At 51.5% G+C, this 22,457-nt stretch overlaps 1 protein-coding gene across 1 annotated transcript in view; it reads right to left on the reverse strand.

Moving 5' to 3' along the window:
- WNK1 (WNK lysine deficient protein kinase 1) overlaps positions 1–22,457 on the reverse strand; it is a 138,729-nt gene that overhangs the window by 32,704 nt on the left and 83,568 nt on the right. The window contains 6 exon segments of the mRNA XM_039910677.1: positions 1,117–1,172; positions 2,339–3,542; positions 9,450–9,643; positions 11,304–11,634; positions 12,645–12,864; positions 13,900–13,988. Of these exon segments, the coding sequence (XP_039766611.1) occupies positions 1,117–1,172; positions 2,339–3,542; positions 9,450–9,643; positions 11,304–11,634; positions 12,645–12,864; positions 13,900–13,988 (2,094 nt within the window).

Here is a 22,457-nt window from a genome sequence, read left to right on the forward strand (position 1 = left end):
GAGCCACTAGTTCAGAGAAGCTCCAGTTTAATCACAATCAATACTAGACCAGGTTGTCACCACACTGCACAGACCCATACCCCGTGACACGTCCGCATAGTGCTAGGCTGGTCACGTGGAGGGGTCAGAGGCAGGCCGAAAATATCACCCACTTTGGAGAGAAGAGGGCTCGGGACCCTGAGGACACCCTGAACCCACCCAGAGAGGACCGGTTTGACTGAGTGAGCAACAGATGGGTGGACGGATGGGCGGATGGACGGGTGGGTGGGTGGATGGATGGACGGACAGACGAATAGGCGGAGGCCGGCTGAGAGACTCAGGCAATGAAATGACATCACTGTCGACGCTGCTTCATTCCCCCTGGAACAGATCTCTGGGCCCACACAGGGCGTCACCCCCTACCCAGAGCTTTAGCCGTAGCTCACCTGGGATACTTGACAAGCAAAATCATTTTCCACCTCTGAAATTCAGGCAGGGCATTTAGTCAGAAAGAGACACTGCCTAGGGCCTGAAGCGTATTCTAAAAGGGGTTAAGTGGGCAGAGGACATACCGTTTCCCAAGGGAAACAGCTGATCTATCCTGATTTGGCCCTGGTTTGCTTTCTTTTAATGGCATTTGTTAAACGCTCATTATGTGCCTGGCGCTATGTAAGCGCTGGGGAGGGTCCAAGCAGATTGTGTTGAACGCAGTCCCTGTTTTAATCCCTATTTTCCCGATGAGATAACTGAGGCCCAGAAGTGAAGTGACTTGCCCGAGATTACAGAGTAGATGAGTGGAGGAGCCAGGATTCGAAACCAGGCCTTTCTGACTCCCAGGCCTGGGCTCTATCCACTAGGCCACACTGCTTCTTGATGGAGTCTTCATAGCACCTAAGAAGAGTGACTTCAATGGTACGTTCTGTTGACAGATCCTGGGGGGTTCAGACACCATGACAGACGCTTGGGGTGATTTTTTTTCCCTCGAACTTTAACATCTCCCAAGTGGTTTTGCCTTTCAGCAGCACCCTGAAAGTCCCTTATTTTTTTTTCCATTAAAATAATCTATCCGTCTAAGTGTAGTAAAGGGCATGTCGATAAGCTACAGGAATTACAGTGCCATGAATGGAAATCACTCGCTGTAAACAACGGCCCTAATTCAGGCACGAGGGTGCGGATCTGCATGTTCCCGAAGACTGGAGAGATGCTGGAAAAGCTAATTAAAGTTCCAGTATTAGAACCACATGCTGGGGGAGTTTTTGAAAAAAAAAAAAAAAAAAAGAAAGAGAAAACCGGACAACAGTAATTGCTTTTCACCTGGTGTGGAACAAGCAAGCTGTCAAGATGTTAATTTAGGTTTTGCCTGGCACTAGCTCAACCCAGATTCAGACGTGAAGAATCCAGTCTATTTTCTTCTTCTAAGTGCTGATTTGTGACGTGTCCCTAGGTGTCTTAATGGCCCAAGTGGTTGCAGCGGGCAGCCACTTAGGAGCCACAGATTTTTCAAAACCACACCCCACCGGCCCCAGTGTCCTTTCCTGAACTAAAAATAGCACTAGGCTAAAATGGCCCTTCTTTTCCGACCTCCAACATTTATCATGTGAAATTCTCAGCATCCTCGGTTTGTAAACCGAGTTTCCAAATCCATGCCTGGAGCCCCGAATCCGGGAGACAACGAGCCCCGGGTTCTGGCTCTGGCCCCGACCTGCTGTGTGACCGCGGGCAAGTCACTTCGCCTCCTTGGGCCTTCTGTTCCCTCACTGGGAAAAGAGGGATACTAAAATCCACCTCTCCCTATCTAATTGGGACGTTGAGGGGGAGGAGCGAGATAACCGATGGGAAAACGCTTGGGAAAACTCAAAAATGCTGGACAAGTTCAAGGGATTCTTAGTGGGACAACCCCTCCCCAAATGAATGAAAATTCATTTTGGGTTGGTTCACGCCCAGCAACTCAGAGGTGGGTATCCTCAGCCTTTTGAGAAACGTCTCCACGACAGTTGTGTTACATCTGAAGAGGAAACGCTTTCTCTGACCGAGAAACCCAAGGGACCTTTGTTTCTCCCCAACACAGTCAGAGCCAGGAACCGTCTATGGCTCCCACGGATTCTCCGACATTCCCGGACCTCAACCCCAAGCGCGAGCTTCAGGCAAGGGCTTGAACGTCAGCAGATGCCTGGGGGGGTTCCCAGGCCGGGTGGGGGTGAGGGTGGCTTCTCACACACCTTGGCACCCATCGACCGGCCTGGGCCCGTTCCCCATAACAGGGGGCAACTTATTCCAGGCCAGGAAGCTTCCAAAAGAGGGGTGGAGGCCGGAAACCCAGGTCGAAAGGTCTGCCACGGTACGGGATGCGTGTCTCAACACAAACCCAAACAGCACGGGAGCAGGTTAGGGGGTTGGGGAGTGGGGGAGCATCCAGGAAGAGAAGGTCCTGTAACCTGAGGGTAGAACGCAGATCCTCCCGCCGACGGGAATGAGGAAGACAAGGCCTGCTGCGCCGTTGCTCCCTGGGGGAAACAGACGAAAAGCGGGGATTCCTGCAACAGGGCCGGAGGCAGGTGGATGTAAGGCACCGGGAAGTCGGGGAAGAACTGGGCCGATGGGCCCCCGTAGGGCGGGGGCGACTGATAGTCCCCGGTGTCGGAGGAGGTCATCTGGGAGGAGTCGCTGGAGTACTCGGGGCTCCCCAGGGGCCGGCCGGGTCTGAGGCTCTCCGGGTCGGGGTAGCCGTGCTGCTGCTCCTCCGTCACGGGCTGAAGGCGGCCGAGGGCCCCCGCCGGCTCCTCCTGCCCCAGGTCCGCGGAGCCCCAGCGGCTTCGGTAGACCCTCTGGGCCGCGGCCCCGCCGCCGTCGCCCGGGGCGGCCCCCGCCGGGGGGTGCACGTGGAACTCGAACACGCAGCTGGTCCGACCCTCCCCGCTGTGGGTCAGCACGGCGGGCGCCGAGTGGGGGACGAACACCGGGTGGAGCTTCACGCGGGCGGCGTCGGCCGTCGGGGGCGCGGACCCCCCGGGCCCGGGAGACCCGGGGCTTCCCCCGGGCTCCAGCCTCAGGCTCTGAAGGTGTCCCACCAGGAAGGCCTGCCCCACCGGGAATTCGAACACGGAGCCGGCGGGGGGAACCCCGAGGGCCGGGCTCTGGTCGGGAGGGCCCCAGCCCTGGGGGCCGGGGGCCTCGTACAGCTCCGCCACCTGGGCCGGGTAGCGCAGCCCGGTGAGATACACCGCCTCCTGCGGCAGCCGGTAGTGGGCCTCCTCCCACGTCGAGGGCCCCGGTCTGCGTTCGGCGTAAGCCGGGGCCGGCGCCTCGGGGGGCTCTGCGGCCTCAGGGGTCCAGGGACCGGGGGGGAGCAGGAGGCTCGGCCCCGCCGGGCGGGCCGGGGCCGCGAAGTGGCGGGCCTGGGCTTCCAAGAAGGAGGTGCTCTTGCGTCGCTGGGAAACGGCCACCTTCGGCGGGCAGCTGGGAGGTGGCGAGAAAGAGACTGGACGCTCGCGAATGGCGGGGAAACCGAGCTGGGAGTCTGGGGGTGTCGAGGTCACCCCACGGGGGCGCACCACGGACTGAGGCTGTATCGACAGGAACGAGACAAGCAAGTCACACGTTTAGCACCCAACGCCTGGATCCGCCCGCCCAGCTCGGCGGCCCCGTGCCAGGTTAGGAAGGCAAAAAGCCCCCACGCTTTTTGCGAGTTACGCGAGTGGTGGAAATGATCCATTAAATACATCCGGGGCCCAGAGGGTTACGCAGGGGCAGTCTTGGCTTTGGTGAGGAGCTGCTCCCCTCCGCACTCTGGTACGACCCGACTCTCAGAAACTCTTCCCTTTGCACTCACTGCCGGTTTTCGGGGCCCCTGCTGAGTCAGAGAGATGTTTCCGCTCAATCGATCGCATTTACTGAGCACTTACGGAGTGTGGAGCACTGTACTGAGAGCTCGGCACCATGTACTGAAGCACTTGGGCCCGACTGGGTGGGAGGATGGGGAGCCGAACTGGATTTCAGTTCCACGACCGCACGACGGCCGATTCCACATTTAGGGCCATCCCACCCCGGAGGCGCGTGGTCCATCCACGGATGGGGGCGTCCCCAAGAGGCTGGTCCTCCCCTAATCGTTGTGATCAGTGCCCACAATTCCCCCGGGCAGCCCATAGGTGATCCGATATTAGACACCCGTGCCTCGTCCCCAGACCTGGTGACCGACGGCAGCCTCGGGGTGGCCACTTTGGGTGGGACCGGCCCACAAAACTCAACATGCTGCTAAGCACGAAAAGGGGATCTTTCCAGATTCTAGCCAGGAGCGGTTTTACCCACACCCGTCAACAACAGAGGGTTTGTCGACCACGCAGCCCCCAGCCGCTGCCTCCGCCACTTTACAGCTCTGCCCATGGAGAGTTTCTCTGGGGGAAAGTGAGGTCCGCGGCTTGGGAGATAGGGGGGAGCATGCCCTGAGGAGACTCACTCGGGTCCTCTGACTCCCAGGCCTGGGCTCTTTCCACTCGGCCAAGCTGCTTCATTCATTCAATAGTATTTATTGAGCGCTTACTACGTGCAGAGCACTGTTCTAAGCCCTTGGAATGTACAATTCGCAACAGAGACAATCCCTGCCTAATAACGGATTGACAGTCTAAACGCTGCTTCCCACAGTTCATCCTATCCCGAGGACTGGCGGAAGAGGTAACCTTTTCTGGCCTCAAGCCAAGACATCAGGGCCACCACGGACGGTGCCGTCCCTCTACAGGGTGGGAGTTTGGAAAAATATAATTGAGCAGCAGTTGGGCCTGGGAGTCGGCAGGACCTGGGTTTTAAACCCAGCTCTGTCGCTTTTCTGATGGTGGCCTTGGGAACGTCACTTCGCTTCTCTGGGCCTCAGTTCCCTCAACTCCAAAATGAGGATTAAGATTGCGAGTCCCATGAGGGACACGGACTGTGTCCAACCCGAGTAACCTCTATCTACCCCAGCAGTATACTGCCTGGTGCGGAGTAAGCACTTACTAAAATAAAATCCTCCTCATCACCTACAGCAAACAAGGGGCCTCATCCTGGCCTGTTTAGACTCTTTATCAGATGCCCGTCGTCACGGCTCTACGGTGCTGACGTCAGAGACGACTCATCCAGCTTGTGTTGGGTGGGGCCGGACGGATCCTCGCTCGAAAACGCTGACGTGTGCCTCCCCTGCTCCCCGCCTAAAACCCGCAGCTCGCTCACATTGCCTAGACGTGTTAAAAGCTCTTCATGCACCCCCGTAGGAAAGAGAAGCCATTTAGGATGTGAATTCTGGAGGCCCGTTTCCTGGGAATTGGTCCTCACCCCACTCACCCCATGAAGACGTGTTGTCCCCCCACAGAACGTAATATAAACCGGTTGGTTCCTGCGGTTGAAGCTTCGGTCCCAACAGTTCGGCTCCTAGCCCTTTTTCTGGGAAACAAGCCCCTCCCCCGGGGGATTGAGGCGGTCCTCTGGTTTAGGCAAAAATTTCTACCAGGACAGGCACGTTTCATTCTCGCACCAGGTGACCGGACAAGGAAACGGACACCTCACATCTGCCCCAAACCCATCTTCCTGAAGGAAAATATCCATCTCCCAACTCGCTGCTGGAAGTTTGGCCAGACTAAGCTCAATTTGGAAAAGTGTCAAGCGTTCGGCCTTGTCCCCCATTCTTCCCAGGGCCTAATCCTTTCTCTCCCCACATCTTCCCAGACACTGGGTGAAGGCAATCCGAATTTAACCCTCAAAACAAGCCAGCTTCTCCAGGGACATGGGCACTCCAGAAGCACATGGCTGAAGAGAGTGTTCTCTAGTTTTCAGCTTTTTCTTCCCCCCCACCCCTTAGTTGAATCCCAGAGGCCAGGATGTATTTAATGGTAACTTATCTTCGTATGCCCGGAAGGCATACGGTGGCACATACGGGATTGAGAGGGAGGGAGGGCAGGCTGGAACGTCGCTGCTTGCGTGGAGAGGCGGAGCGCATTGGCAGGAGCCTCTCCAGGGCTCCGGAAAGCCGTTCGGCCAAGGTCTCTTCGGGGGCGGGCCGGAGGCGGGAAGGAGAAAGAGGTACGGATGGCGGCGGGGTGGGAGGAGCGCTGGGAGAGGTGCAGGGCACGGGGGGAGCGGCACAGAGATGGGGGACACAGACTGACATGCTACAACCACGGCGAGGCTACACAGAGACAAAAATGAAAACGAGAACGGGGCTCGGAAAGTCAAACCAGATGGAACGGTCGCTCGTGGGGCCCCCCAGTTTGAGGTTGAGGGACGGCCAGGACAAGGGCAGGATCGACTTATCTGAGTATCGTGGGACAAGATGGGAGGGCCGAAGGAAGCGAAGAAACGAGGAACATTGTCTGCGTGTGTCTTTGGGGACTCTGCAGGGTTTTCTTCCAGAGGGGGGAAGCAGATGAAATTCTCATTCTCGTAATTCTCATTCTCATATTCTCTTTCTCTCTCTCTCACACACACACACACACACACACACACACAAGAGCAGGGCTGAGAGATCTAGCAGGCTTTATTCATGGCACACTGGATAGCACCAAGGGATAATGGACAGCACTAAAGGGGTGGGGAATCTCCTAAACCAGAACCTTCTGGCTCTTCAGCCTCTGAAATGGAGGCTAAGACAGGCCTCCGTATATCGGCGAATCCCACGGAGAGGATTTGTGCAGGAGGGTCACTGAGGTGGACTTCTGCCCTTTAAGCAGAAATGAATCTCGCCCTCTGCCTACATCAAAGAGATGCTGGGAGAATTTCAGATAGTCCTTGGAAGAATACGACTTGGCCATCCAGAAGCAGAGTGGTCTAGTGGACAGACCACGGGCCTGGGATTCCGAAGGACCTGGGTTCTAAACCCAGCTCTGCCGCTTGTCTGCTGTGGGACCTCGGGCAAGTCGCTTCACTTCTCTGAGCCTTAGTTCCCTCATCTGTAAAATGGTGATTAAGACCGTGAGCCCCATGTGGAACAGCGGCTGTGTCCAATCTGAGTAACCAGTATCTACCAGCACTTAGTACAGTGCCTGGCACATAGTAAGCTCTTAAAAGAACCATTAAAAAAATAAATACAGAGTTAGCCTGAGGGTGCAAGGGGTCTTGGGTGGCCACTACTGTAGGGTTCCTTAACAAAACCCTACCTTCCTTTCCTTTCCTTTCTGTCCTGGCCAGGGTCCAAAGAGTCAGAGAAGCCCCTCCTTGCTTCGGGGATTAATATTTGCCCTAATCCCACAACACTTATGTACATATCTTTAAAATATATATTCTAAATGACTTATTCATTCACATTAATGTCTTCCTCTCCCTCTAGACTGTAGTTCATTAAGGGGCAGGGAGCTTGTCTGTTACTTCTGTTGTACTGTCCTCTCCCAAGTGATTTATATAGTGCTCTGCACATAGTAATGGCTCAGTAAATGCCACTGATTGATTCAGTGCCCTGTGGGTGGAGAACGTGCTTTTTTTAAAAATGTTATTTGTTAAGTGCTTACTCTGTGTCACCGTCCTAAGCGCTGGGGTAGATACAGGTGAATTAGGTTGAACACAGCCCCCGTCCCACACTGGGTTCACAGAGTGCTTGCCAGGTCAAGGCAGGGGGGCTTCTGGAAGAGGAGTCCGTGGCTTCTGATACCCACGGGGATCAGGTCTTCTACTGAACCCCATCCTCATCCCCATGTAATCCCCAGCCAGGATGCCTTGGGCAGGGAGCTGAACCTCCCACCCACGACCTCCTTTCTTTAGCCCCGAAGAAAAACAAGGAGAAATCCCAATTTCTACCACTCCAAAAACAGTAGTTTTTTTAAAAAAAAAAAAAAAAAAAACCACTGAAAAGGAAAGTGTACTTTCTCCCAACATCCCTATACCATAGGCAAAAAAAAACCAGAGCTCCTGCTTAAATGCCACCTGCCGCCCTAGTAAGTTACGGATCAAAATCCAACGTCCAAGAGAAAGCTGTTTCGAAGCACAGACTCAATCAAACAACCACACAGACTCCTACTGGTTCCCTCTCCCTTGTGCTAGTGGAAAAACAATTCATTACGTCAGACTGTATGAGGCAATAACAGCTATGTTTGGGACGTCCATTTCTCCTGAGTTGTTTTCTTAAAAACCTCCGTGGATTGCTCGCCTTGGGTGGTATCTTTCACGGTGGGAGGTGGAGAAAGTTCTCCCGCCTCTCCAGCTGGCTAACGGGCTGTGTCTCCCCAGGCGTCTGAACCTTTGGAGAGTCTCGATCCGACCACTTAGGATCACGGACCGCTCCAAACGACGGGTCAGTGCTCCCTGTGGAGTGACCGTGGCCATTCACCCCACCCCGGGGAAGCCAGCCAGCCAGGCTGCAAGACGGCTTAACAGCCTGGAAGCCGACGCATCCTCTTAGGGGTGCGAGGCGGCAGGACCAACAAAATGCTTCCAAAATCCAAAGACAGATGTCGGCAGGGTGCCAAACCTGCAGATTGAGGTAGGGGGGCTTTTGAAAAAGATGGAGGTACTGCTTGCTACCGTGCCCCTCGCCCTTGGGGGAAGAATGAACCGGGATCGAAGGCTCCTCGTGAAGCAAGCGAGGGCCCTGGTGCCTCAAAGGAGGGCACAGGGTGGCTGCGAAAACGGCAGCTACCCGAAGAGATACCCTCAGAGATACCCTCAGCTAGCCGTCACCTCTTTAAGAAGCGAGGGAGACAGAGATCCCCGAGAGGTTCTGCTGGGGCACATCGCCAAGGGCGGATTTAGCCAATGGCCCCTCAGAGTCGCTTTTACAGTGAACCAGAAATCAAATCAAGGGAAAGGGCAAACAGAGAGTGCGGGAGGGGTTTTGGCCCGGTGCAGACTCTCCGGGAGGGGAAATGTGCCAAGCAACTGATAAATCATTTGAAACAAGCTAAAGAGACCAAAAAATAAAAAACAAAAATATCAACGACCAAAATAACCGCGCATGGGAACACGGGGGTTTCTCCAATCTGGGGTGTTCTCGGCATGCAGCATTCTAGAAAGGTGCAAATGTCTTACCTTGACCTTCTGTCACAAAACAAAACTCGGAACACACGCTTATCGAGTCACGCATTCTCTCGCACCTCCCCCACCAACTGCCTTGGGGACTTCTAATTCTCAAAATACATCCCACCGCTGGGCTGAGAACGCCGACACCCTCTCGGCTGCCCCCACCCAGCCAGTGCTAAGGCTCTGCCCGGCCCCAACGGTGAGTCTGGAGGGTCCAGCTACTTCGTTAATGATAACGCCGACAACGGTAATGGCGTTACCGGTGGTGGCATCTGCCGGGTGCCAAGCACTAGCTTAGAGACGAGATAATCATGACGGCCACATTCCCCGTCCCACAGGGCGTTCGCCTACCCCCCTACGCCCCAACAAAAAGGATCCCCTCAAGTGTGGGCGGAGGGGGAACGGTCGGACAGGCGCCCAAACTCCGCAGATGACCAGAGAGTCCAGGCGCCCCCCTTCAACTCCCCCACCCCCCCAGCACCCTCCCTGCTCTCACTCACCACTGAGGATGGTGGGTAACCTCCGTGCGGCTGGGGCGGCGCTTGACCACCCGATGCGGTGTACCCGGGGGGCGGGGGTCCGCCCGCCGACAGCCCCTGTTCATGCTGGGAACCGAACGACACCGTCTGCTGGCTGCTCACTCGTGACTCCGTGTACACCGAAGAGCCCTGGCCACTGTCCGCCGTCCTGTCAGCTGCAGGGAGAGAGAGGACCCCAAGGTCCCCATCAGGTTCAGACGCCCAACCCACCCCCCTGTTGTCCTGCTGCCTGAAGTACAGAGGCGGCGTAGCTCAATGAATAGAGCCCCAGCCCGTGAGTCAGAAAGCATTTAGTACAGTGTTCTGGACATAGTAAGCACTCAATAAATACCACTGATTGTTTGATTCTAATCCCGGCTCCACCACTTATCTGCTGGGTGACACTTCACCTCTCTGGACCTCAGTTCCCTCATCTGGAAAATGGGGATTAAGTCTGTGAGCCCCATGTGGGACATGGACTGTCCAAACTGACTACCTTGGATCTACCCCAGCACTTAGTACAGAGGCTGGCCCATAGTAAGTGCTTAAGAAATGCTCAAAAAAGCCAAAAAATTCCATTATGAATCTTTGAAATGGTGATGAAAAGCATGGGAGTCATGTGGGACATGGACTGTGTCCAACCTGATTAGCCTGTATCTACCCGAGCGCTTAGTACAGCACCGGGCACATAGTAAGAGCTGAGTAGCATTTAAAAAAAGCACTTCAACTTAATCCACTCTGACTCACTGGCTTCTTACAGCTTTCCTGTAGATTGTAAACTCCTTGTGAGCACTGCTGAGTGCTTAGTACAGTGCTCTGTACATAGTAAGAGCTCACTAAATACCACTGATTGATCGTTTTCAGAGGCGTTAGTCATCTAAGGCTGAAAAGGCTTCAGCTTCTCTCTCCAACACTACACCAAGAGGCTTGTGGGTCACTGGCAAGTACTTCCCACAGAGAAAAAGCTAACATTTCGATCCTGTTATTTTTCAAGAGAGGACTCCACTTTGCCCCAAAATACTGTCCAGCTGGTTAGAGGGAAGAGGGAGCTCTAACCATTCAATCAATGGTATTTATTGAGCACTTACTATGTGCAGAGCACTGTACTAAGCGCTTGATAGTGATGGTGTTTGTTAAACACTTACTAAGTGTCGAGCACTGTTCTAAGACTGGGGTAGAAACAAAGTGATCAGTTTGGACAGTCCATGTCCCATGTGGGGCTCACAGTCTCCATCCCCATTTTACAGATGAGGCAACTGAGGCACTGAGGTGACTTGCCCAAAGTGGCGGAGCCAGGATTAGGACCCACGACCCCTGACTCCTAGGCCCGGGACTTTTTCCACTAAGCCATGCTAAGCTAAGGTCACCAATGGCTGCTCTCTGAAGAGGAGCTTTGGCTGGGTGATCCCAGGGCAGTTAGGGCCAATTACGCTGAAGGCAGACCATTTTCCATTTGGAAGATGTGTTCTGACCTCAACTGGAATGGAACAACTATTTGCTCTCTTCCCCCAAAGTCACCTGCTCCCCGCACCCTTTCAGATGGGGTCGTTTACGACTGCAGTGCAAGTCAGATGCTAAGCATTTCGCATCTCACCTCGTGCAGGCCACGGCTTCTCTGCCATTAGCCACCCAATCTGGGGGCGATGGCCCTCTAGACTACAAACGTGCCCACCACCTTCATCGTATTGGACTCTCCCAAGGGCTTCGTACAGTGCTCTGCACGCTGTAAGCGCTGAATAAACACCATCGGACGATTCTTCCTGGAAGAAGCGTGGGGTCCCGGAGGGGTGGAGGGAGGGTGGGCCCCTGGAACTGTCCGGGGAAGGAGATACTTACACAAAATGGATACGCTGGGCTGCTGGTACTGTAGCTGTTGGTGCTGATCCGCCTCGGGTTCTTCCGGCTCCACTTGGGTGGAAACGGAAGCGGACGTGGTAGAAGTCGTGGCGGGGCCGGTGGCGGAGGGAAGAGGTTTGCTCCCTGCCTGGGAGAGCCCTCCCTGGGGCTCCCCTTGCCCTTTCAGAGTGATCTCTTCCTGCTTCCTCTTTTCCTGCTCCTCCCTAACCAGCTGCCTCTGCTCCCGTTTCCGCTTGATCAGTGACACCCGGTCCTTGATGGCTTTGGCCATGGTCTTGTGGTCTCCTTCACAGACGTAACCTGACTCCACCTAGGAGATGGCGGAGAGCATTTTAGGGGGCAGAAAGGAGAAAAGGACCCTCGAGAATACCAATTCCCCACGTCCGTGGCCTCCCCTAACCAGGACAACTGTCCCAAGTTCTTCTACGGGCCCGGAACACGATCCCACTTCATATACAACAGACTCTCCCCACCTTCAAAATCCCTCCTAAAAATCGCTGCTCCTCCAAGTGGTCTTCCCCATCTAAGCCACTAGTCCCCCTTTCTGCGCAGACCTTGGACTTGGCTGCGAACCCCTTGAGCACTCTGTTACTCCACCCAGCCCCACAGTCCTAATGTATATCTTCTCAAACTCTATTTCCCCACTCAATCTATTTTAATGTCTGTGTCCCCCACAAAGCCTGTATTGCAATCAATCCTTCAGTGGTTTTTACTGAGCGCTTACTGCAGGCAGAGCACTTGGGAGAGTATGCTAGGACAGAATCAGTTGACACTTTCCCCGCCCACAACGAGCTTACAGTCTATTTGTACTTCCCCAAGCGCTTACTTCAGTGCTCTGCCCACAATAAGTGCTCAATAAATTCCACTGCTTGATTGGTAGACTGATTGAAAAAAAAGAAACAAGCAAAAAAAATCAGTCCCTTGATCCTACAGCTGGAAACTTTTCAGAACCACCTCACATGGTCATCAGGCAGACCGCCACTCTCCCCACATTCAAAGCCCTCCTCAAATCCCAGCTCCTCCAAGAAGCCTTCCCCGACTAGGCCCTCATTTTCCCGACTCCCTCTCCCTTCCAAGTCACCTATCCCCTCGGTAATATTCACCCCACAGTACTTCTGTGCAAATCTTCATAACCTGCCATTCCTCTCTCTGTGTTCTTCTCAATGTCTGCCTCCCCCTGGAAACCGTTAAGCACCATGTGAGTGGGGATCTAGTCTACTAACTCTGTTGCATTGACCCATTCCCTGAACCCTTAGTCCAGCGCTCTGCATACAGTCAGCGCTCAAAAAATACCACTGATGGATTATCATCATCACTTACCATTTCTTGGGCTACATCTTCCGGGACATCTCGCTCCAAGTCAAAGGAAAACTCGATAGCCTCATTGTCTTTGTATTTGCCCTTCAGCTTCTTAATGTCTTCAATGCGTAACCACAGTTTAATGGCAATCTTCTCCCCGTCATCTTCTTCTGCTAGTTCCACCCGCACACCCGTCTCCTCCTGGAAGAAGGCGTGGTTCAAAAGGTCCTTGATAGCATATCTACAAAGAATGAGGGAGGAGAGGAAAAGCAAGGAATGGATGTTAGTCTCTCCCCACTTCAGTCCATGCTGCGCTCTCCTGCCTGGATCATTTTTCAACAAAAACATTCAGTCCGTGTTTCTCGACTCCTCAAGAACCTCCAGTGGTTGCCCATCCACCTCCGCATCAGACAGAAACTCCTTGACATAGGTTTTAAAGAATTCAATCACCTTGTCCTCTCCTACCTCACCTTGCTGCTCTCTTACTACAACTCGGACTGCACATTGCACTTCTCTCATGTCAACCTTCTCACTGTACCTCGATCTTGCCACCAACCTTTCACTAATGTCCTGCCTCTGGCCTGGAATGCCCTTCCACTTCCAGGAAAAAATGATGAATGCTGAAATATAGGTGCGTTGGAAAAAGCTGGCCTCCCCTTTTGCAGCGATCCACACAAGGAGGCTTTAAATGGGCATTTTTGTTTTCTCTAATGAGTGGAACTATAGAGAATGTCTCCTCTCTGTAGGAAATATCATCTAAAATAAAAATCTCAATTGAATGGCCACCTCGAGTCATGTTAAAGTTGTATCTCTAGATAAAAGGGAAAGAAAACCCACCAACATTTCACTGTATCAACTAAATATTTCTGAGAGGTGTGTTTTCTATCAGTAAAAGGAAAGGATGAGAAGGATATGTCCACTTGGAGAAGCAGTGTGATCTGGTGGAAAGAGTCCAGGCCTGGGAATCAGAAGACCTGGTTTCTAATCCCAGCTCCGCCACTTACCTGCTGTGTTACCCTGGGCAAGTCACTTCGCTTCCCTGTGCCTCTGTTTCCACAACCACAAAATGGGAATTCAATACTCATGCTCCCTCTGACTTACACTGTGAGCCCCATTGTGGAACAGAGACTGAGTTCGACTTGAACTTGTAACTACCTAGTGCTTAGAACAGTGCTTGACATACCGTAAGCGCTGAACAACTACTCCTCGTGACCATCATCGAGCCCCCCAAACCTCACTCAAATGAAAACCCCGGGCCTGAAGCAAAGGCACTCACCTTTCGTCTTTGTTTTGACGGATGCATCCCTCGATGATTTCCTTCACTTCGGGAATTGCTACTTTGTCAAAGCTGGCCGGCTTCACCCCCTGGAAAACAAAGGAATCCCGTTAGAGAAGTCTGATGGAGATCCAGCCCCGAGGACCCAGGCTGGGCCTGGGTAGAGGTAATAATTAACGTATTACTTGTTAGGTGCTTTCTCCCCCTCTACACTGTCAGCTCCTTGTGTGCAGGGACTCTTCCAAGCTCTGCACTCTATAAGGGCTCAATAAATACCACTGATTGACCACTTACTATGCGTCAAGTACCATACTAAATGCTGGGGTAGATCCAGAACAATCCATGGGGCTCATAGTCCAAGTAGGAGGGACACATTCCCTGCCCACAACGAACTTGCAGTTTAGAGGCTGCAGGGAACAAGTTCGGGTGACTACAGTCCAGTCCTCTAGACTATAAGCTCATGGGCAGGGAATGGTGTCTCTTATATAGTGTTATACTGGACTCTTCCAAGCATATAGTACAGTGCTCTACGCACAATAAGCGCTCACTAAGTACGACTGGCTGACTAGAGCTATGCGCAGGCGGCTTCAGCTTCGCTGCTTTTTGGAAACATGACTGTGGACCGAGTAAGGCAACCAACTTTCTGCTGGGGTTTCATAGTTGATCGTTTTACTCGAAAAGGAAACCAGGTGCAACTGCCCGTTTTTGGCTTAAGCACAAGAGGTGACAAAGACTTGGATGTTTTAGTTTATTTTCCAGAGCTTTCTATACCCTCCCAAGCACTCCGTCCAGTACTCCTGCAAACAGTGAACTGGAAGCTGCTTGAAGGCAGGGATCAGGTGTACTAATTTTATTATATTCTCCCAAGCGCTCAGTTCAGCACTTGGCATGTGGTAGTCTGTCGGCTCCTTGAGGGCAGGGAGCTGCCTTGCTTAAATAGCTATGAAACAGGAGACATTCTGTCCGCCTGAGGTAATGGATAAGCCTTTTGAAGCACTCCATAAAACTTTGAAATAGGAATCTGACCCTTTCAGTGGGTTTTCAGGAGTGGAATTGCCAAAGGGAGTTTCCACAGACTACTGAAGGGAAAGGGCCTAGGGGCCAGAGGACTTGGGTTCTAATCCTGGCTCCGCCACCTGTCTGTTGTGCGACCGTGGGCAAGTCACTGCGCTTCTCTGGGCCTCAGTTACTTCACCTGCAAAATGGGGATTCAATTCCTGTTCTCCCTCCTGTGAGCCTCATGTTAGACCTGATGATCCTATATCTCCCCCAGCACTTGACATGCTTAGCACATAGTAAAGCACTTTCCAGATACCATAGCTGTTATTACCATCTTTTCAAAAACCCTCCCTGGAACACATGGGAGATAAGGTTCTTTCGGCTTGAGGAAAATGAGGGCCTAGACCTTGGTGGGGAAGATTCAGTCACCTAACCTACTTTTCTGCCCTCCTCCCACCTTGCTACACTAAAGGAGATTTGGGGTCATTAAGTGCAGCAATTTCCCTGGGACAACAGTGTAGGATTCACAGGAATGCAGAACCCCACCTGGACTTGAACTGTTCTTTAAAAAAGGCAAACAGTAACTAGGCTAAGGGACAATATGCTCCTCCCACTGCAGGGAATTCACCATGGCACAGAAGCAGCAGGGCCTTGTGAGAAGCAGCGTGGCCTAATGAAGAGAGCTCAGGCCTGGGAGGCAGAGGCCCTGGCTTCTAATCCCGGCTCCACCACTTACCTGCTGTGTGATCTTAGGCAAGTCACGTCGCTTCTCTGGGCCTCAGTTCCCTCATCTGCAAAATGGGGATTCCATACCGGTGCTCCCACTACTCTGTGAGCCTCATCTGGGACCTGCCTAACCTGGATATATTATGTGTTTGGCACATAGTAGCACTTAAATACCACAATTACTAATCCTCACCCTGTCCTTGGTAGGCCAAGCTAAAATACAGTGGTACTCAGATTCCAAAGCGCTCGATACACTGCTCGGCACAGAAGCAGCGCTCAATACAACTGATTGATGAGGACGCGTTTGTTTGGCTCAACTGGTAGGACATTTCGTCTCAATTTCAGACGAGTATAAGAGGGGCTTGGGATTGTGGAAGGCTTTTTGTTTGGAGGGTGGGAAGGAGGTCAGATGCACATTTCTGACAACTAGCTGACAGTTATCAATGAATTATCAATGACTTACAGGGCTCTGCACATAGTAAGCACTCACATACCACTGATTGACTTATCAGTGAAGCACCCCCTAGACTGTAAGATAATTGTGGGCAGGGAGAGCGTCCACCAACTCTGTCGTATTGGCTTCTCCCAAGGGCTTAGTCCAGCACTCTGCAAATGTTAAGCGCTCAATAAATACCATTGATTAAGCCTTAGAAGTTCTTAAATTCAGTCCCTTTTACTTTTTTCCCCCCTTTTGGTATTTGTTAAGTGCTTATTATGTTCCAGGCACTTTTCTAAGCACTAGGCTAATTAGGTTGGACACAGTCCATGTCCCACATAGAGCTCACAGCCTCAATCCCCATTTTCCAGATGAAGTAACGGAGGCACAGACAAGGGAAGTGACTTGCCCAAGGTCATACAGCATACACGTGGTTGGGCTGGGTTTAGAACCCAGGTCTTTCTCATTCCCAGAACCTAGCCACTAGGCCACACTGCTTTTCTACAGTCATCTGTTGTAATTGAGGCTGCTGCTGTTCTCGTGTTCCTTCCTGCTTGTGAACACAAAGGGGTAAGGGGCGGAGGGGCTCTAAAGTCCTAGGGAAACCAATTCAGGAGACTCCAACTTTCATCTTGGGTCCCTTCCACATAGGCTGGCGGTTCTGAGGTGCCCCACACTCTCCCGAGGAAAGTCTAGCTCGCCAATGACCTCTTGCCGATATCCTGCCTCTGGCTTGGTGTGCCCTACCTCTTCGTATCTGACAATGACTCTCCCCCGCCCTTCAAAACCTTATTGAAGGCCCACCTCCTCCAAGAGGCCTTCCCCATTACACCATCCTTTCCTCTTCTCCCACTCCCTTTTGCACCACCCTGACTTGGTCCCTTTATTCACCCCAACCCCACAGCACTTAGACATTAATATAAAGAAATAAATTATGGTTATGGATCTATCTCCCCCTCTAGACTGTAATCTTGCCGTGGGCAGGGAATGTACTTTCCCAAGCACTTAGTCCAGTGCTCTGCACATAGTAAGCACTCAGTAAATACGATCAACTGAAGCCAGCATGAGATTGCTGGAAATCTTGCCAGGTTGGGCGAGGGATCAGTCAGCAAATCAATGGTATTTACTGAGTGCATACTTGGTGCAGAGCACTGGACTAAGCCCTTGGGAGGGGACAACAGAATACACTGGGTGGTAGGAGGAGTGGATGAGGGTTCAGCCACTGAGGTCTCACACTTCCTTCATCCCTCCTGGGAGTCCTGGCCTTTCTGAAAACCCTGCCCATCTGCCAGAGTGCAGAAAATAACCCCCTACCCCCCTTATACACAAACACACATGCTTTGAGGCATGGAGAATTTAAGTGACTTGCCTAAGGTCACAAAGCAGACAAGTGGTGGAGCTGGGATTAGAACCCAGATCCTCAGATTCCCAGGCCCAGGCTCTTTCCACTATGCCAAGATGTTTATCCCTATGTGCCTGTCTCTCAGAATACATAAACCTTACAGGCTGGGACCAGCTTCCACAGCTAAAGACCAGACTCTCTACACAACCACACAATGACAAGAGGGTGACAGTGGGGAAGGAGGGCAGAAAAGGGAGGCAGGAGAAGGGAAACTGAGGTCAGAGCAAAGAAAGACAGACTTGGAGAGACCAGCAGGGAAAAAAATAAGGGCAGGTCGGGGAGGGAAAACTGAATGAGATTACAGGCATACCGGCTACCTAAACAGGGTGGAGAACTAGTATTTCTGCTGGTATTTAATCCCCATTTACAGTTGAGGAACTGAGGCACGGACAAGTGAAGTGACCTGCTCAAGGTCACACAGCAAACAATTGGCACAGCTGGGATTGGAACGCAGGCCGTCGGATTCCCAGGCCCAGGCTCTTTCCACTAGGCCAAGCTGCTTCTCTGAACGTCGTCTTCTACTGTAAAACAGAGATTCATACCTGCTCTCCCTACTAGACTGTGAGCTCCATGGGGTACAGGGACTGTGTTCGATCGGATGAATTTATATCTACCCCAGTGTTTAGAGCAGTGCTTGACACATAGTAAAGCTCAAATGCAATTTCAAAAAAAAAAAGTACTAATCCCAGCTCCGCCACTTGTCCGCTGTGTGACCTTGGACTGGGTAAGTCACTTTGATTCTTTGTGCCTCATTTAACCTCATCTGTAAAACAGGGATTAAGACTGTGAACCCCAGGTTGGACATTAACTATGTCCAACCTAATTAGCCTGTATCTCCCCGAGCACCTGGTATAGTGCCTGGCATACAGTAAGCGCTTAACAAGTACCGTTAAAAAAAAGCCACAAGAAAACACAAATGACACCATACCTCCCTACAGAGAGATTTCCAATTCCCAAAATAAGATGTAGAGAACGCACAACGCAATCTCTGCACAGAAAAAAAGGAGACTCTGGACTTTGTTCTTTCTCTCACTCCGCTCCCTCTCCATCCTCACCCCCCTTTCCTCTAGTCCGCCAGACCCCACGCCAACCCAGCCCGGTGGGGACTGCTTTGAACAAAGTCCTGGATTCCTACCATCCTGACTGTTAGACCCAAATGAGCCAAGACCCGTCATCCTCCCTTGCCCATCCCCCTCTCCCCAACACATTCGGGCTGCTGAGTTTCTAACCCCTGATGTGCCCAAGCTCGGACCACAGCTACCGATTTTGTGAAGTGGAGAGTCACCCTCGGGCTTGGCGTGCCTGCTAAAAATGGCCTGCCATCTTCAATGGATTTACTCTGCCCCAATAAAAGACGATTCGACTCACTTTGAATGCTGTAAACTTTCCTTTGTAGTCCATGCGCTTAGGAACCTTCCCGTTGGTAGCCCAAGAGTTCAGCTTCCCCCGAGCTGTGGTCCCCCCTTACACTCCCTCAGCGCGCGGTCTCCCCTCACGAGGCTTTCTTCTATAAAGCCGCCGGGTTCCCCATGGAATCTGCTCGCGTCTCTGAGAGGGCTCTTCCTGACTCTTCGGAATTGAGCAAACACCTCCCTCCCTCCCCGTACAATATGGGGTGAAAAACCACATCAAATATTTGTTTAAGCTGCGTCGTACCTGTTATCGAATCGGCCCTAGAGGCCTTCTCGACACATCAATGAAGAAAAAATACCATGTTGCAGAATGCCAGTCTCCTGATCCTTATTAACAATAATAATTGTGGTAATAAAAATAATAATAATGAAAATAATAACTGTGGTATTCATTAAAAACTTACTACGTGCCAGGCGCTGTACTAAGCTCTGGAGTGGATACAAGCAAATCACATTTGAGACAGCCACTGTCCCACACGGGGCTCACAGTCTCAGTCCCCATTTTCCAGATGAGGTAACATAGGCACAGAGAAGTGAAGTGACTTGTCCAAGTTCACACAGCAAAGTGGTGGTCCAGTGAGGGGGCCGGGGGCAGGAACATTTCCGAGACCCCAATCTCCGGCGGGGGCAGCCCGGGATTCTCACTCACCTCACTCGCACAGTTCCGCTGGGAGCAGCAGCAGCAGTGAGAATTCACCACCACCCACACCGAGCAGAAATCTTGTTTTGTAAAATCCATTGTGGCAGAAGAGGGGAGAAAAAAAGAAAAAAAAACCCCAAAAAAGGTAGCCCCTTGGCTGTTTTGGGGGGAGGGGTGCAAAAAATCAAATCAAATCGAGAGAAATGGTCTATTGAGAGAGCAGCTGGATTAACCCACAGCACAGGGAAGACAGACATCAAAGTTTGCACGCAGCAGAGTTTCCTGTCTGACACCGGCCATGCTTTTTCTGCTCGGGGACATGGGTTTGCCGGACTTGGCTGCTCTCTGAAGGGCTTTCTCTCTTTCTTTCTCCCTCTCTTTCCTTCTCTCTCTCTCTCTCAGTTCCACAGACCACCGGTCTACATACTAAGCAGCAGGTAACTGCTGTGCCCCTGCCTCCTCCAACAGCCAAAGGCTCGGGGCAGGTGAGAAGGGATTTTTATTTAGTCGAGGCCACACCCCTCAACCCACATGATTGGCCCCCGCCTCCTCTCTCTAATTCAATTTGGGCCCGGGGGGCCTTATCGAAAATGAATTAGAAATCCGTTGAGGGTGAACTCTCCCCTTTCAGCCAGGACGGGAGGTAGGTTTTGTGGGGGACTGATTTTGTTGCATCTACCACAGCTCACAGTATGGTACTTGGCACATAGCGCTTAACACATGTCACAATTATTGTTAGTCCTAGAAATGAGGTGCTCGCTTTGAGTTGAGGCAGAACTGATTATCCTGTATACACCTCAGCGATCAGGACTCTGCTTGGCATACAGTAACGGCTTAATAAATACTACAATTATTGCTGTTAGTATTATCAGAAGCTCGTTTGGGGTGAAGCATCTCAGCGGATTCACAGACCGAGAGTATTGTAGCAAAGTAAAGGGAGGCTCTCAAACATCCTGTAAGGAGAGAGGGGGGCGGGGGAGGGAGGGAAAACAGATGGAAAAGATGGCTGGGAAAGATAGCCAAGACCCTGGGCATCCCCTAAAGTTTTTGTGGGTTTCAGATGGTTATGGACCAATCAGCCAAGAAGCTGAAATACAGATGAGTTTACTGAACTATTCCAAGTCAACATGGGATTGAAAGGCTCCACATCCCATGGAGAATTTGCTACACTCTCAGTCAATCCTTCAATGGAATTTTTTGAGCACCTACTTTGTGTAGAGTACTGTACTAAGCGGTTGGGAGAGTACCATACAACAGAATTGGCAGACACGTTCCCTGCCCTCAAGAAACGTACGGTCTAGAGATCAATCAGTTGCGGTTGCTGAGTGCTTACGGTGTGCAGAGCACTCTGAGCGCTTAGGAGAGTAACATCCAACAGAATTGGCAGACATGCCCCCTTGCCCGCAAGGAACTTACCGTCTAGAGGGAGTTTAGATGATTTCATACTCGTTACTGTAAAGGCTTAGTGGCTAACCAAAAAAACCAAGCATCTCACAAAGCATCTTCTATTTCCACACAGCACTTGATTTCAAGAACAGAGATTACTAGAGACTCGGTTGGCTTGGGTGACTATTTTTTCTGGCTGGACTGGATTCCACCCATTGTGTTGTTCTATACTCTCCCAAGCTCTCAGTATAGTGCTCTGCACACAGAAAGCGCTCAGTACATACCATTGATGATGATGATGGAGTTCAATAAATACCACTGATGTTGGATTGGGAGAACCCAGTGCCAATGGTAACCCACCTGTCTATTCTAGGCACTGGAGTATCCCCCAACTCTTTAACTCTCTAACTTAATTCCAAGATCAATCTCACTTTCTGGAAAAGGGCAGGGTGAATGGTGTATTCAGCTGTGCAAAAGCAACCAGGAATTTTCCCCTAACTGCCTTAATCCCCTGTCTTTGCATACAGAACGCTCAGCCCTCGCCGGCCAGAGGCTAATGGAATCAGCGACAAAGTCAAATCACACAAACAAAGTCATTAAAAATCTCCATTATTTTTCGCTTGGTTGTTACGGAGCTGGATTGAGCCAGATGCTTACTGCTACAAACCATTAGGTTCCGGGAATTTGAACAGACCCTATGATCCCGATGGAAAATAAAGTTCCCTCAAACTTCTCCCTCAGGTCCCCTAGGCAATATTGTCCGGTGCAATTTAGCTTACCCTAGGAGCAGAACACATCAAACCTTGCTACACCAAACTCACAAAGATTGACCTGATCTCCTGACCCCTTTTACATTCACCAAGTAGAATCTTTGAGGTTTTGGAATAAGGTTAAATACAGAAGTTCTCAACTCCGCCTTCTGCCTACTTTCCTTTATAACCATTAGGGAGTTAATTCACCTAATTGAGAAACTTTCTCGTTGGATCTCTTGGCATTACTCCTCTTGAAAATCTGACTTCCCTTTTCTAGTCAGAACTTTCAAACTGAGATAAATGTCCGGCTGCGGATTGAAGAGGTCCTGAGATTAGATTCTGTCAGACCTGCCCTAAACACACTCTTGAGATGATCGCATGCATAATGCCAATAACTGCGGTAACGGTGGTGATAAAGATGGTGGAATTTGTTAAAGCGCCTACCATGAGCCAGGTACTGTATTACTTATCAAATGCCGTCGAGACATTTCTGATTTATAGTGACTCCACGGACATAGTTTCTCCAGAACATTCTATCTTCTGCCATAATCTGTAACCTTCCTAATGGTTCTTCCGTTATCGTTACGGTTTCTAACCATCTAGCTGGCGGTCTGCCTCTTTCACGTTTTCCCTGGACTTTTCCTAGCAATAGTGTCTTCTCCAGAGAATGAGTACCCCCGACAATGTGTCTAATACAAGCTAATCTAAATTGAGTCATTTGGCCTTCCAAAGACCCTTTGCCCGAAAAACAAACTGTTGGGTTTGGAGTAAATTAAGCCAGTCTGTGGTATTTGCAGAAGCCTTC

This window comes from Ornithorhynchus anatinus, chromosome X4 (assembly GCF_004115215.2).
Source record: "Ornithorhynchus anatinus isolate Pmale09 chromosome X4, mOrnAna1.pri.v4, whole genome shotgun sequence".
Classification (NCBI taxonomy): Eukaryota; Metazoa; Chordata; class Mammalia; order Monotremata; family Ornithorhynchidae; genus Ornithorhynchus; species Ornithorhynchus anatinus.